Raw genomic sequence first — 12,945 nt, forward strand, 5'->3', positions numbered from 1 at the left:
TCCTTGAGTGGTATGTCTAGGGAAGACCCCTTCCATGCTCACTTACTAAGTGCCCCTGCTAATCAAATGGTACAGACCTTATCCCAGGATGCCTGACTCCAGGACACAGTTTGTGGCTATCATATCTCAGAAAGCCAGCGTGCTGCCATTGACTATAGTTTGCTGGGTCTACCTGTCAGAGCCTGCTGGCCTCTTACAGGCACCTTGCCTTTCTACAGTTACAAAAAAAAAAGAGCAAAATTAAAAAGAAAATCATTTAAACAGAGTATAACAAGACATTCAGAGCAAGTTAAATCAATGGGGCCAGTAACAGGATTATCAAGAAAAGGTGCTAGCAAGCCTGAGGACTGGGGCTCGACCCCTGAACCCACCCACGTGGTGGAAATAGAGACCTGACTCTCACAAGTTGCCCTCTGACCTTCACCTGAGTACTGTGACACACACACACACACACACACACACACACACACACACATTCATTTTAAAACATGACTATTCCTTTATCTTTCTAGCCTGTCCTAAACCGTCTAATGTGACCACGTGCTCAGACCAAACACACCAGCACTAAGCCTGATATAAAGACGCTAGCCTCAGTCTCAAGGTAGAAAAACTTCCAGGGGATTGAGTCAAGTTTCACCTCAAGGAGCCTAGGACGCCACTGCGGAGCTAAAGTAACGTGGGGCAGAAGGAAATAGCTTTGAAGAAAGAGAGTTCCTACGCCCGAAAGTTCTCTGGACTGAAGACTGTTTTAGGGCTTAGAAAAAGGCTTTGCTTATGATGAAATTAGGGGACAGATCTTGGTGACCCCAAGGATTGTGTTCACTAAAACCTACTCCACAGAGGACTAGTCTGGATGTCAGGATGAGCTCCTCTCGGCACAGTGTTAAGGGAGGTCAGGGGCTTCCACATCATGCAGCCTCCTCTCCTCAGTGATCAGTCTCTTCTCCACACAAGAGCTGAACACACGCCCTTGCAGATGTCACTCAGCTGAGCCCCAAACCACCTGCCTGCCCCAGCCCTGCCTCACTGTTCTTCCCAGGACACTAGAATATGCCAACCCTGTCTGCCCTTGATTCTAAGTCAGTCAAGAGAACCTCGATGAGAAAGGCAGAAGCAATTGGTTCAGGATCTCCCTGGAGAAAGCAGAGCCTTCCCAGAGAAAAGTATATTTCCCTGGATCCACAGTGTGTGTGTGAATACACAGCAGACAGCTGTGCACACAGTATATTGTGAAGTCACAGCAAATAGCTGTGCACACAGTGTGTGTGTATGTGTTAATACACAGCAGACAGCTGTACACACGATGTATTGTGAAGTCACAGCAAACAGCTGTACACACAGTGTGTATGTGTGTGTGTTAATGCACAGCAGACAGCTGTGTACACAGTGTGTGTGTGAAGTCACAGAGACAGCTGTGTACACGGTGTATTGTGAAGTCACAGCAAACAGCTGTACACATAGTGTGTATGTGTGTGTGTTAATACACAGCAGACACCTGTGCACACAGTGTGTGTGTGAAGTCACAGCAGACAGCTGTGTACACGGTGGGTGTACGGTGAAGGTGAGTCAGAAACTCATGGCAGCAGTACAGGTGACCAGAGCAGATGTGGGGCTCTTAGAGTCACATAGGACTCAGCGTCATCTATGCCTGGAAAGGATACCACTCACGAAAAAAAAAAAAAAAAAACAGGACCATATCAGGACACCCAACACTGGGCAAAGAGGGTGGAGGCAGATTCCACATGAGAACCGAGAAACCACGCCTTCCCTAATTAGATGGGTAATTTTTAAAAGCTATCTGGGTTATGTACTCCCATATAATTCTTTTATTATGATTCCTGCAGTGCCACCTAAAGCATGGGTCCTGCTTTGGCTCACTTGCTTTTCCCAAAATCCCCTCAGAATACACAGAACTTGTGTTGAAAGAGAGAAAGAAAGAAAGAAAGAAAGAAAGAAAGAAAGAAACCCCAGAGCTTTGTGAAAAGTGTGTCTGGGAGGACAGAGTTCACCCAGTGTGAGCTTCATCACCTCCAGCACAGCTTTCCTCAGATCAAAAGGGCCTGGAGCCACTCGAGTCTCTCTTTCCTAATCTCTAGAAGTCCTTCAGATAAAGCAATGACCATTCCTTGTGAAAATGGAGGTCTAGATTGGTCACACGCTAAGGGAGGTAAGATTCCTTCAGAAACTTCAAGGAATGCTCTCAGCCTTAGCTCCTGTAAGGAGTGTGATTTTTATTTTGGACTTGTGGCCTCCAGAACCAGGAAAGAGTAAATCACTGGTGTCTGAATCCACCTAGTTTGTAACCATTTGGTCACAGGCATGAGAAACCAACACACATCCAAGCATTGTGCCTATTTTTCTGAAGACCAACATGAAGCAATGCTGGGGAAGTTCCCTGTATTTCCTAGTCCCCTGACAAGGACCGCTGTGTCTGTGTGACATGTGCAGGAAGGCGTCTTAGACCCTTAACTGTCATACTTTATGTTTTTCAGATGCCCTGGATGAAGAAAGAGGAAGAGGGGACCCCAAGAAGATGCCCCTGACTGCGGGGAAATAGAGGAGACAGGGGCTTCCATATCTTCTCAGTGCCCACACTTCCCCGTTTTGCCTCATAGCAGAATTGAATTCTATCTTAGAAATCACATAATAATTGACCTTATTTTCCAGTCTCCTCTGTGTGAGTGTCCAGTGTGGTGCAGCTGGTTGGGGTTTCTGCTTCCTTTCTTTGTACTGGGGATTCAACTTGGGGTCTCATGTATACTTGGCAAGCGCCCCTACCATTGAGCTCCACTCCACATGGATGGTTTGAGGTGTCCATGGTAGTTGTCTAAAGACTGGTGAAGCATGAATATCCCTGAAGAAGGAAGCTTCATGCTAAGGATGGTTGACCCAAAAATACAGAGAGGCCCTAAATCTCCATCATTCAAGCTTTTTAGCAACTTTCGGCTGTTCACATCTGGACTGCGTTTTAGCAAACATAAAATTTTAATTTGTTCAACGTGCTCTTTTCTGGGATCTGTAGCCAAGCACTTATCTGTATGGAGGGAAGGGGAGGATGCCACAGTGTTTATATGGAAGACAACCATAATGAGCTTCCACCACATCTGAGGTAAGATCTTCCTTTTGCTTGCATGGCATAAGTGCTTCCAAGCATTTTCTTGTCTCCACTTCCCATCTCACAGCAGGAGTGCTGGGATTTTGGGTGCACACTATCATAATGACATCTGGCTTTCTGTGGGTTCAGGTCTTCTTACTTACACACCAACTGCTGCACCCACAGAACCATTTTTCTAGCTCAAGTTCGCAAATGATGCCAACTGGAAAAAACTGAAAACTTGAAAGCTGCAGTCAATCTAAGACCAAGCAATGATAAAATGAAAGCCTTGACTGAAAGACACGTAAGGAAATGATCAACAACCTGAGTCATCAGAAAAACGCAAATCAAAACAACTCTGAGATTCCATCTTACACCTGTAAGAATGGCCAAGATCAAAAACACTGATGACAATTTATGCTAGAGAGGTTGTGGGCTAAAGGGAACACTCCTGCATTGCTGGTGGAAATGCAAGCTGGTACAGCCCCTTTGGATGTCAGTGTGGTGATTTCTCCAGAAAATTAGGAAACAACTTTCCTCAAGACCCAGCAACTTCACTTTGGGGTATATAACCAAAGGATGCTAATAGTGCCACAAGGACATGTGCTCAACTATGCTCATAGCAGCTTTGTTTGTCATAGCCAGAACCTGGAAACAACCTAAATGCCTCTTGACTGGAGAATGGATAAAGAAAATGTGGTACATTTACACAATGGAGTACTAAACAACAGAAAAAAAAATGACATTTTGAAATTTGCAGGCAAATGGATGGAGCTAGAAAACATCATATTGAATGAGGTAACCCAGACCCAGAAAGACAAATATCATATGTACTCACTCATAAGTGGCTGGCTTTTAAACATAAAACAAAGAAGACCAGCCTACAAATCACAATCCCAGAGAACCTAGACAACAAAGAGAACCCTAAGAGAGACATACATGGATCTAATCTACATGGAAAGTAGAAAAAGACAAGATCTCCTGAGTAAGTTGGGAACATGAGGACCATGGGAGAGGGAAGAAGGGGAAGGGAGAGGAAGGGAGGGGAACAGAGAAAAATGTAGAGCTCAATAAAAATCAGTAAAAAATAAAGCCTTGAAAGTTGCTGTCTGTCTAAGACCAAACACTGATAAGATGAAGACTTCGTGCTAGATCTTATAGAAGCCTCTCTGCCTCCATCCTGTTCCTTCTATCAGCTTTCTTTCGGGTAGATGAAGAAGTCTCTCTCTCATCCCCATCAAAGACCCTCCTTCTAGAGGTGACTCAGACCCTGTCCTCCCAATGGGCTGCTGCAGTGATGGTCAGGCGACCTTTCTCTAGGAGTCCCTCCAATATGGGAGCTTTGACAGAAACCAGCCACAGTCCTGATCAAGGGCATCTCACGTCCATAGGCAGCCTTGTATCCCACTGGGAAGAAGCTATATGCATAGCGCTTGCCTAATAAGGTCTGTGATTTAAAAAAAAAACCCTCTGGCTTTAACTAAGATGACCCACTCAGCTGCATTAAAGAGCAGGGTTTACCACTGAAGCACAGTCACACCTTAATTAAGTTTTTTATGAGCCCCAGCAGCCCTGGCATGAAGGGATCAAAATGCTGACACAAATCCCAGGCAAATCAAAGGAGCCTGGTGTCCCCATTCCACCCAGTGAAGAAGGAGAGGAGCATACGGAGAATGTGTTTCTAAATAGAACACACTTCTGAAAGCCTCTACTTTCTAGGATACATTATTGCTTGACACTCCCAGATATGTTTTTGGACACTATGGCCAAGCAAAGGCATCACACTGGCAAGTTCAATTGCACTGTCCAGTTGTTAGAATCTCAGCATAAGAATTTCCACTTATTTCTCTTCTCTTCTGCAGGACCTCAAGCATCTCCATCCTGTTGAGTTTTGGGTTCCAAAAGTCTTGGCATTGCTGAAACTTTGATAGCCACTCCTTTCTCCTATTATCTTTTCCTTTTCAATTTCTCTTATCCAAAGTGAAAGCAACCAGAACAGCTCATAGCATTTTGGCTTCAGAGATTCAGAGTGTAGGCTTTCTGGTCTGCTCCAGATGCAATATGGCTTCTGACAAGGCTCTGTGTAGTGGAAGGGGGTTGACATGTGGGGCCTTTCCCTCTGTCTTCCTGGAGCTCTAACTCTGGCTGTAGAGGTAAGTGTGGGCTTACAAGCACAGAATAACACAGAGGGAAGAAAAACAGCCCATCTGTGTGTATGAGGACCCCAGTCAGGTTAGAAGGGAAAAAGCTGGATCCACCTGGAGCTGTAGGAGAGAACTTCATTAACGTGGACTGAGAAGTTGACAGTCTTAAAGGTTGGAGGAAGACCTGAGGAATGTCTCAGCAGTTAAGAATGTATGCTTCTCTTGCAGAGGAGCTGAGTTTGGTTCCCAGCACCCATGTGGACAGCTCACGTCTGCCTGAAACTCCAGCTCCAGGGAACACAATGCCTCTGGCCTCTGAGGGCACCTTACATGCACACACCCACCACAGACACACATTGTCTTTCATCTATTTTTTAATACTGGGGGACTTGATAAAATAAAATAGAGAAACTCCTAAAACAATCACATAAGCACACTTCCATTCCTAGGTCTTCTGGGACTTCGATTTCAAGAGCAGACATTTGAAAACCACTCCTCTGTTTCACTAATCTCTGTGGGAACCTCTCTAAAACTAGAAAACCAGGTGGGATTTTTTTTTTCACTTAGTGACAAAAATAAAATCCGATGCTCAAGTGACATTAGGGATGATTTAAACTGCCCCCCTTGGCCACATTTAGAAACACAGTAGATGGTGTGGCAAGTTCAACACCACACAGCAAAAACTAGAAGTCTAGATTGTCATTCAAGATTGCTCCATTCTGGTGAAACATTGGCACTTGAATCCCTGGGTCTTCTGAATGCTGAACATTTGTCTGAGTACCCAAGCAATGCCCTGCCAGGATGGAGTCTGTCCATCCCAATAATGTGACTTCCTTTTGCTTTAAAGATCCAGATGACTGACTTTTCGTTCTGTCTCCCATGGATATTGGGATATTGGCGCTGACAAGGTTCTTTGGAAGAAAGGCCATTCAGTGTATCAGGACCTTCTCCTCTCTTCATGGAGCTTGAGTGACTCCAGAGTGTGCATGGTGCTCATCTATGTCCCTCCATCATGGCTTCTTCACATGCATCTGGGTGTGTACTAGAGGCCACAATCAAATCTGTCAACTCGCCCCGAGTCACCTGCCACAGCCTGCAACTATCCAGTAAGCACCTGGGCTAAACTGCCTTCTGTCAAAAGATAGCCACAGATCTAGACAAAAATGTCCCCTGCAAAAGGAGGTACTCGTAATCCAACTATCATCAATGTGACATAATCTTGTGCCAGCAACTTCCAAAGCCAGGCACCCAGTTACAAGGAGCCAAAACTGGTGTAAGGGTGCCTCCCTCAGACTTGGTCCACAGAAATGGCTTCGACGAGTCTAGTTCCTTTTTCACCTCAGAATTCTCATCCATGCTGCTGCCCTTCATTCAAAGCCCCTTCTTCTAGTTGAGGGGATCCAGAGAAAGACCCCCTTTTCTTCACGTTCCTGGCTTTGTCTAAATAGCATTTGAGTCTTGAGTATTTAAGTTATTTGGAGGTTTTTAAACAAATTCAGTGTGGCTACTGACCATTTAGGACCATTTTTAACTTCTCTCTGAGAAGAAAGGAGATGAGATTAAATGCACCCTTGGTAAGAATTGAGACTTTCCTAGAAAGTTCACACACTGAGATTACTTCCTTCTTTCAAGGCTGGATTCAGCTCAGTAGGAAATGGTCAACTTTTCCAAGAAGTAGGTGACAGGGAAGGAGGACACATGGGCCCTGGGGCCCAGACCATGTGTTTGATGAGGCCATTTGCCTGGTAAACTACAAGTGTTCAGCCTCAGAGTCTCCATCCTGGCTGGAAAAATGAAAATAATAACATCTGTAGGCACAAGTGGGTTAAGAGCCCCATAATACAAGTCTTGAGTAAAAAATAAGAAGAAGAAGAATCACAGCTTGTTGGCCATGTACCGTTCCATGCACATATTCTGAACATTCTAATGTCCTATGGATATTCACACTGGCCATTTTCCAGTGACCCCTTTCTCTGGCAGGAAAGCTCTGATTTCAATGATGGCTCTGGCAGTTCGGGTACTTTTTAATGCCTTGTTCATGTGTTAAAGACTGCCTCCGTGAGGGGCAGAAGTTGGCGACTGGAATGTATCAAGTCCTTTCTTTGGAAATAACCCTATTTAATTAAAAAAAACTATTCAATACAAAGCTCAATGAACAATCTTTGGTCACCAAGTTGGCAGGATCCTCATTATTTTTTTTTAAATAACAGGACATGACTGTCGTGATTGTGTTGTTACAAGAAGTTGACTAGCAAAGCAAACTGGATCTTAGGTCTTTCCTCTAGGTGTAGAGCTGGCTCTAGAAGATTTGCTGGCAGACCCCACACCATTCCTAAGTTTGAGCAAATAGACTCATGTTTGGGAAATGGAATGTGGGTGTTGAATACAGGGAACTCTATCAATCAAGAAAGGAATATGAATTCAGGTACCCAACAGTTGCCAGATCCAAAATGCTCTGAGAACCATGAAGCTGAAAACACACTATTTCAGCTTCCTGAACCAGTGGTGGCTTCAGAGGCAGACCATGAAGCAAGAAAGAGACCTGAGGTGCTGAGATGCTGGGCCCTGGAGTGGAGGGTACTCTCTACTCAATCAAAAGCCAGAGACGCTCCAGCACCATCGTTCCCAACTGTGTCATGAGCCCTGTGGGATGAAGGGGTCAAGGCTGAACAAGCTCCTCAGCAGAGGAAGACCCATTTCTAAGTAGACTCAAGGAAACTCTTCAGATACAACCAGTTCTATTGTAACCCCCCCCCCCCGCTTCACATCTTACACCACGAAAGAAAAGCAAGACCATGTACAGCATGGGTAACATGCCACATTCCACAAACAGAACTAAGAAAATGGCTTTGACATTTCATTCTTGGAAATTTTCAATTTTCCACAAGTTTGCCTTTGTTTTTCTTTTTAACAAAGTCCAAGGATCTTCTAGAGTCTAGAAATTGCCAAAGAAAACCTACTATTCAAAACACCTTGTTGTGGATGTCTCCTCACAGTCAAGGGTAGCAGATGGCTCAGTGGACACACACAGAGGAGAATTTCTCTCACAAGTTACAGATCCACCTCAGTTAGGGATTCTTTGGCAGAAAACAAACCTGCCTTTCCACTTCAGTCAGTTCACCTCCAACATAGTCACCTAACAATCACAACCTCCCTGGCACAGAGCTGAAAATAGGTCAAACCGAGAGACTGTGAGGGACCCCACTTTCACTCACTTGTCTTCTGAGAAGCTCTTCCCAGTAATGACATCCTTCCCTTGAGGCACATAGTTCCAGTACTCTTCCACAACCCCGATGTAGTATGTCCTGGTGACGGCGCCAACTAGCCCAAGCAGACCCAGGAGCGTGAGAAGGATGCAGCCAGCCGGCTGTGGCTGAGACATTTGGGGATGTGACTCCGGCAGGCAGCCTGCTAGGGAGTCAACCTGTGATCCCTCCCCCTCACTCAGAGCGAGTTATAAATAAGGAATGGACTGGACTGGCTCCTCCTCCTCAGGTAGCTTGGGGTTGGGACAGAGGCTGACAACTTGTGCAAGCAGACCTCCCTCAGTGGGAGAGTTGCCATGACAACAAACTTGCCAGCCACTCAAAAGATGCATAACTGGCTTATTCATTTACTGCCCAAGCTAAACGGGCCTGTTTCTGAGAGTTTTTGGTACTCTGCTCTGATGTGAGTCATTTGTCTTCCCCAGAAGCAACAGGGAAACAACCTGAGCTGATGGATTTTCCCTGCTTCGTCTTTTCTCCACACGTATCACAGAGCTTTGTGAACTGGAAAAGTGGGCTGGTCATCGTGGACCATCAGGAAATATTCCAAGCACGGAAAAAGGTTTAGTCTCTGTTGGGAAGGCATAGGGGATGATGTAATGCCTTCTAGTTTGTTTTATGAGGCTACAGGAAACACTCAGGTCAAAGCATAAAGCTCCCAACCACACCATAAAACCCACCACTGACCCATCACCTCCCATCAGCTCACTCCTCTCCCCCAAATACTCTCAGACCCCACCAGCAAAACTGAGGGGCTTGGCTACCCTGGTCAACCCAGAGTTTAGACCTTTCTGCTCCTAAATCAATCATCTTTCCTCAAGATGAATGACCATGTCAGAGGGGGAGGTAACCTCCAGACCACGGAGATAAGCTTCAGAAGCAGATCTTTGAATAAAAAGGAGACCAGAATGCTTCCCCATATGCTTTGAGCTGTGACCTAGAATCTCAGTGTTGAAAGAGACCTTGTCCAACCTTGGAGGAGAGCCAGTCTGAGCGTCACCCAGAGATGTTCCTGAGCCAGCTAGCTGCCTTGGTGTGAAGTGAACAGCCTCCAGGGCTCTGAAGCTGGACAGACTTCGGTTTGAACCCAAGCCCCACTGCTTGCCAACTTCATAGCATTGAGGAATCATTTGACTCTGTCTGTGAAACAAGACCGAGGGACTTTCCGGCAGATTAAAGAGGACAATGTCTGCAAGGTGCCTGGCTCCGTCCCCAGCACCTCAGCCTCTACCTCACTGGCACAGCTCAGGAAGTCCTCGACCTCAGAGCACCAAGAGACTAGACCAGTACCACCCTAGCTATCACTTTCCTTGTGTTTCTCTCCTTTTCTTCCCAGGAAACCCTACCTACCATGCCTTCTGTAAGTGGAGCATGCATCATAGAGATTCCGCGGCACAGGTTTCGTATATAAATATATTATCTCTCCTGATAAAATGCACACTACTTATCTTGTTTCACAGCAAGATGGCTCCCAGCTTGAAACTACTGATGGCCATCCCCCACAGGATGATGCCCACGGCACATTTTCCTTTCACTCAGATCTACTTCTGAACCTTCTGTGGGGTTGAGACAGTTCCAGCTACTCTTTTTTTTTTTTTTTTTTTTTTTTGGTTTTTCGAGACAGGGTTTCTCTGTGGCTTTGGAGCCTGTCCTGGAACTAGCTCTTGTAGACCAGGCTGGCCTCGAACTCACAGAGATCCGCCTGCCTCTGCCTCCCGAGTGCTGGGATTAAAGGCGTGCGCCACCACCGCCCGGCCCAGCTACTCTTGAGAACCCATAGGATAGCCCATGAACACCACCTCTGACAAGAGTTGGAAGACCTTGGAACATAGAAATGTCACAGCCAAACAAATTCTTCTTTACAATCCAGGAAATCAGGCTGCTCTGAGCCTACCAAAAACCTTCTCCAAACAAATCCCATTGAGATAAATTCTTTCAAACAACAGAAACAAGAAATACAAATGATACATATCAAAAAGAGAAGAGCTACCCTCTGACTCAGCGTTCTGCTTGCCATGACTTGCTGGAATGCTGTCTCTAATTCAAAGCCGGGTCTGTGGAAGGGGGGTGGGTCATGCCTGCAATTCCAGCATCCAAGAGGCAGGAGGATCCAGGGTGTAAGGCCAGCTTTGACTACACAGATAATTTGAGGCCAGCCTGATTACATGGGAAAAAAACAAATAAATGGGCTCTATGAGAACAGACTAGAATTGCCATAGCAAATACAGTTGACGCACCAAGACCTCTGTAGAACAGAACTTAGTTACTGAAGGGCGAGCAGTAGGGAAAGAGTGTTTTGAGTGACAAACTTCCTAAAAAATACTTCTTTACCACAGGCGGTAAATGTTCTGGTCAAATGGTATCTGACTTGCCCCAAAGAAAGGACACTGGCCTCAGAGGAGTCCCTGCTACCACAGCACAGAAGAAAACATGCAATGTGATTGACAAGGCAAGACAAGATGTGGTTGCAATGGATGTCAAAAGTTCAACTAGCAAGCCTGCAAGTAATGTTCACTTTCAATTCTATCGGGCACAACTTGGTACAAGCAAAGCAGGAACCTTGCCGTCTGTCCTTGAATGGATGGAGTAACCCCATTACTCTCCTCCAGACACTCTCTGGGGTGGAGCTACGGTGATATGATACCATACCTCTCTCCAAAATATAGCACAGGTATTTTTTATCTATTTATTGACATTTTCCACAGGTATAGAATGGATTTTGATCTTGTTCACCCTTATTGCCCTCTTGTTGCACCCAGTCCCACTGAACCCTGTCTTCTTCCAGACACGTCCTCCTCTCCTCCCCTTCTGAGCCTAACTCCTCAGTGGGAGCCCAGGATTTAATTAGGGTTGCTTCCATGCGCATGGATAGTAGGTCATTTCCTGGAGCATGGGCAATTAGCCAGTGGCTACACCATTGAAGAAAATGACTTCCCCTCCCAGGAGCCATTAACTGGCAGTGGCTACTTAAGAAGGGGTGGAGCCTTCCCTTCCCCCATCCATGCTGACAGTTGACTGACAGGTACAATCCCAAAGCTCTGGGTGTTTAAATAACACATTTGGCTCAAGAGAAACCAAATCAGACCAGTGTGTTCTAGGTAGCCTCGGCCAAGGATCCTTTCTCTTAATGTAGTCTTGGGTGGCCTGGAACTTGCTATGCAGATCAGACTGATTTCTCACTTATAGAGATCCACCTGCTGTTGCCTCCCACATGCCCAGTGTGATGGAGCATTTTAAAACAATAATTACAACAGCCTGTCTTGAGACTAGCTGCAACTTTTTACGAAATAGATCCTTTTTCCTTCAGAGATTCCTACCATCCCGAATTCCAGCCATGATCTTCTGTCAGCCCAGCCCTGTCAATGAAGTGCTTCGGTAGACCATGGCTGTCCAGCCTCATCAGGACCCTAACGTTCTTGACGGAGCCTCTTTATCTCTCAGGTGGAGCCCCCACTTCCTTCTTTCATTGGTGCCAGAGTCAGCTTCCCAAAGGACACAGCCTGGTGCCTCCACCACCTGAGGGTTTCAGTGGGCCTTTGCGGCCTTCAGGACAAAGGCTACAGGCCCTGACTTGAGTCTGCAGCTGATCCTGACATGGTTCCCAGAGACAAGGGATTTCTTTTCACTTTATGCTACTGCAAAGGCAACCACGGTGCCCTTCATCTGTGCTCTCGTCAGAGTAGAGCCTGCTGGGGACAAATGTATTCCAGGGTGCAGAAATCACTTATTTACCCATCTGCTTTCCCACACACTAGCACTGACTTCTTATGAGCAGAAACAGGGCTTTGATCATCCCTGTGTCTGTGGTACCTGCCCCTGTAGACACGAGTAACATGGTAAAACATGGTAAAAGCCACCATGTGTGAATGAACAAACATTGGGTACTTACGGAAATGCAACCGCATGTTATATAGCAATCTATGTGCTAAGCCTTTTCTAATAGTCAGCCTGGAAAACAAATAGCAAACAGGAACACTCGAAGTGGATTTAACAGGGAACATCCATGGGCCTGTGGGTGTCGTGACAGGCCACAGCAACTCCTGCATGAGGCTGAGGTTGAGGTAGAATCATGGATACTCACCTGTCCCTTCCTCCTCCCCGCTCCTCTTTCCGCCCTTTCTGTTTATGCCTGGCGGCGCTGGGGATGGAACCTTATGCATGTGCTTTCTAGGTATCTAAGGGGATTGATCCCTTTAAATAATAAAGCTGAGGAGTCTCAAGATGTGTGAAATGGAGTTACCTCTATCAGCCCTAGGAAAACTAAGTCTGTGGACTTCAGGGACAGCCACACACAGTCAGCCTGATAACAGGATCAGAAGGCAGGGGACTGCCAGGCCCGCAACCTAGCAGGAAGAGTACTTCTACGCAGACACCTGCCTGGTACTGGGCTCCTCTCCCTCAGGCTGACACCACCTGTTGTGATGGTACTGTTTCTTCCTAA

At 46.1% G+C, this 12,945-nt stretch overlaps 1 protein-coding gene across 1 annotated transcript in view; it reads right to left on the reverse strand.

The window, feature by feature from the left end:
- The window catches only part of Hephl1 (hephaestin like 1), a 58,284-nt gene extending 49,664 nt beyond the window's left edge, over positions 1-8,620 (reverse strand). Inside the window, exon 1 of the mRNA XM_041657597.1 lies at positions 8,454-8,620. Within this exon, the coding sequence (XP_041513531.1) occupies positions 8,454-8,620 (167 nt within the window). The remainder of the gene's footprint in view (positions 1-8,453) is intronic.
- Positions 8,621-12,945: the final 4,325 nt, after the last annotated feature.

The sequence above is a fragment of the Microtus oregoni genome, unplaced genomic scaffold (genome assembly GCF_018167655.1).
Source record: "Microtus oregoni isolate MIOR12 unplaced genomic scaffold, Mior012 000008F_ref0000371, whole genome shotgun sequence".
Taxonomy (NCBI): domain Eukaryota; kingdom Metazoa; phylum Chordata; class Mammalia; order Rodentia; family Cricetidae; genus Microtus; species Microtus oregoni.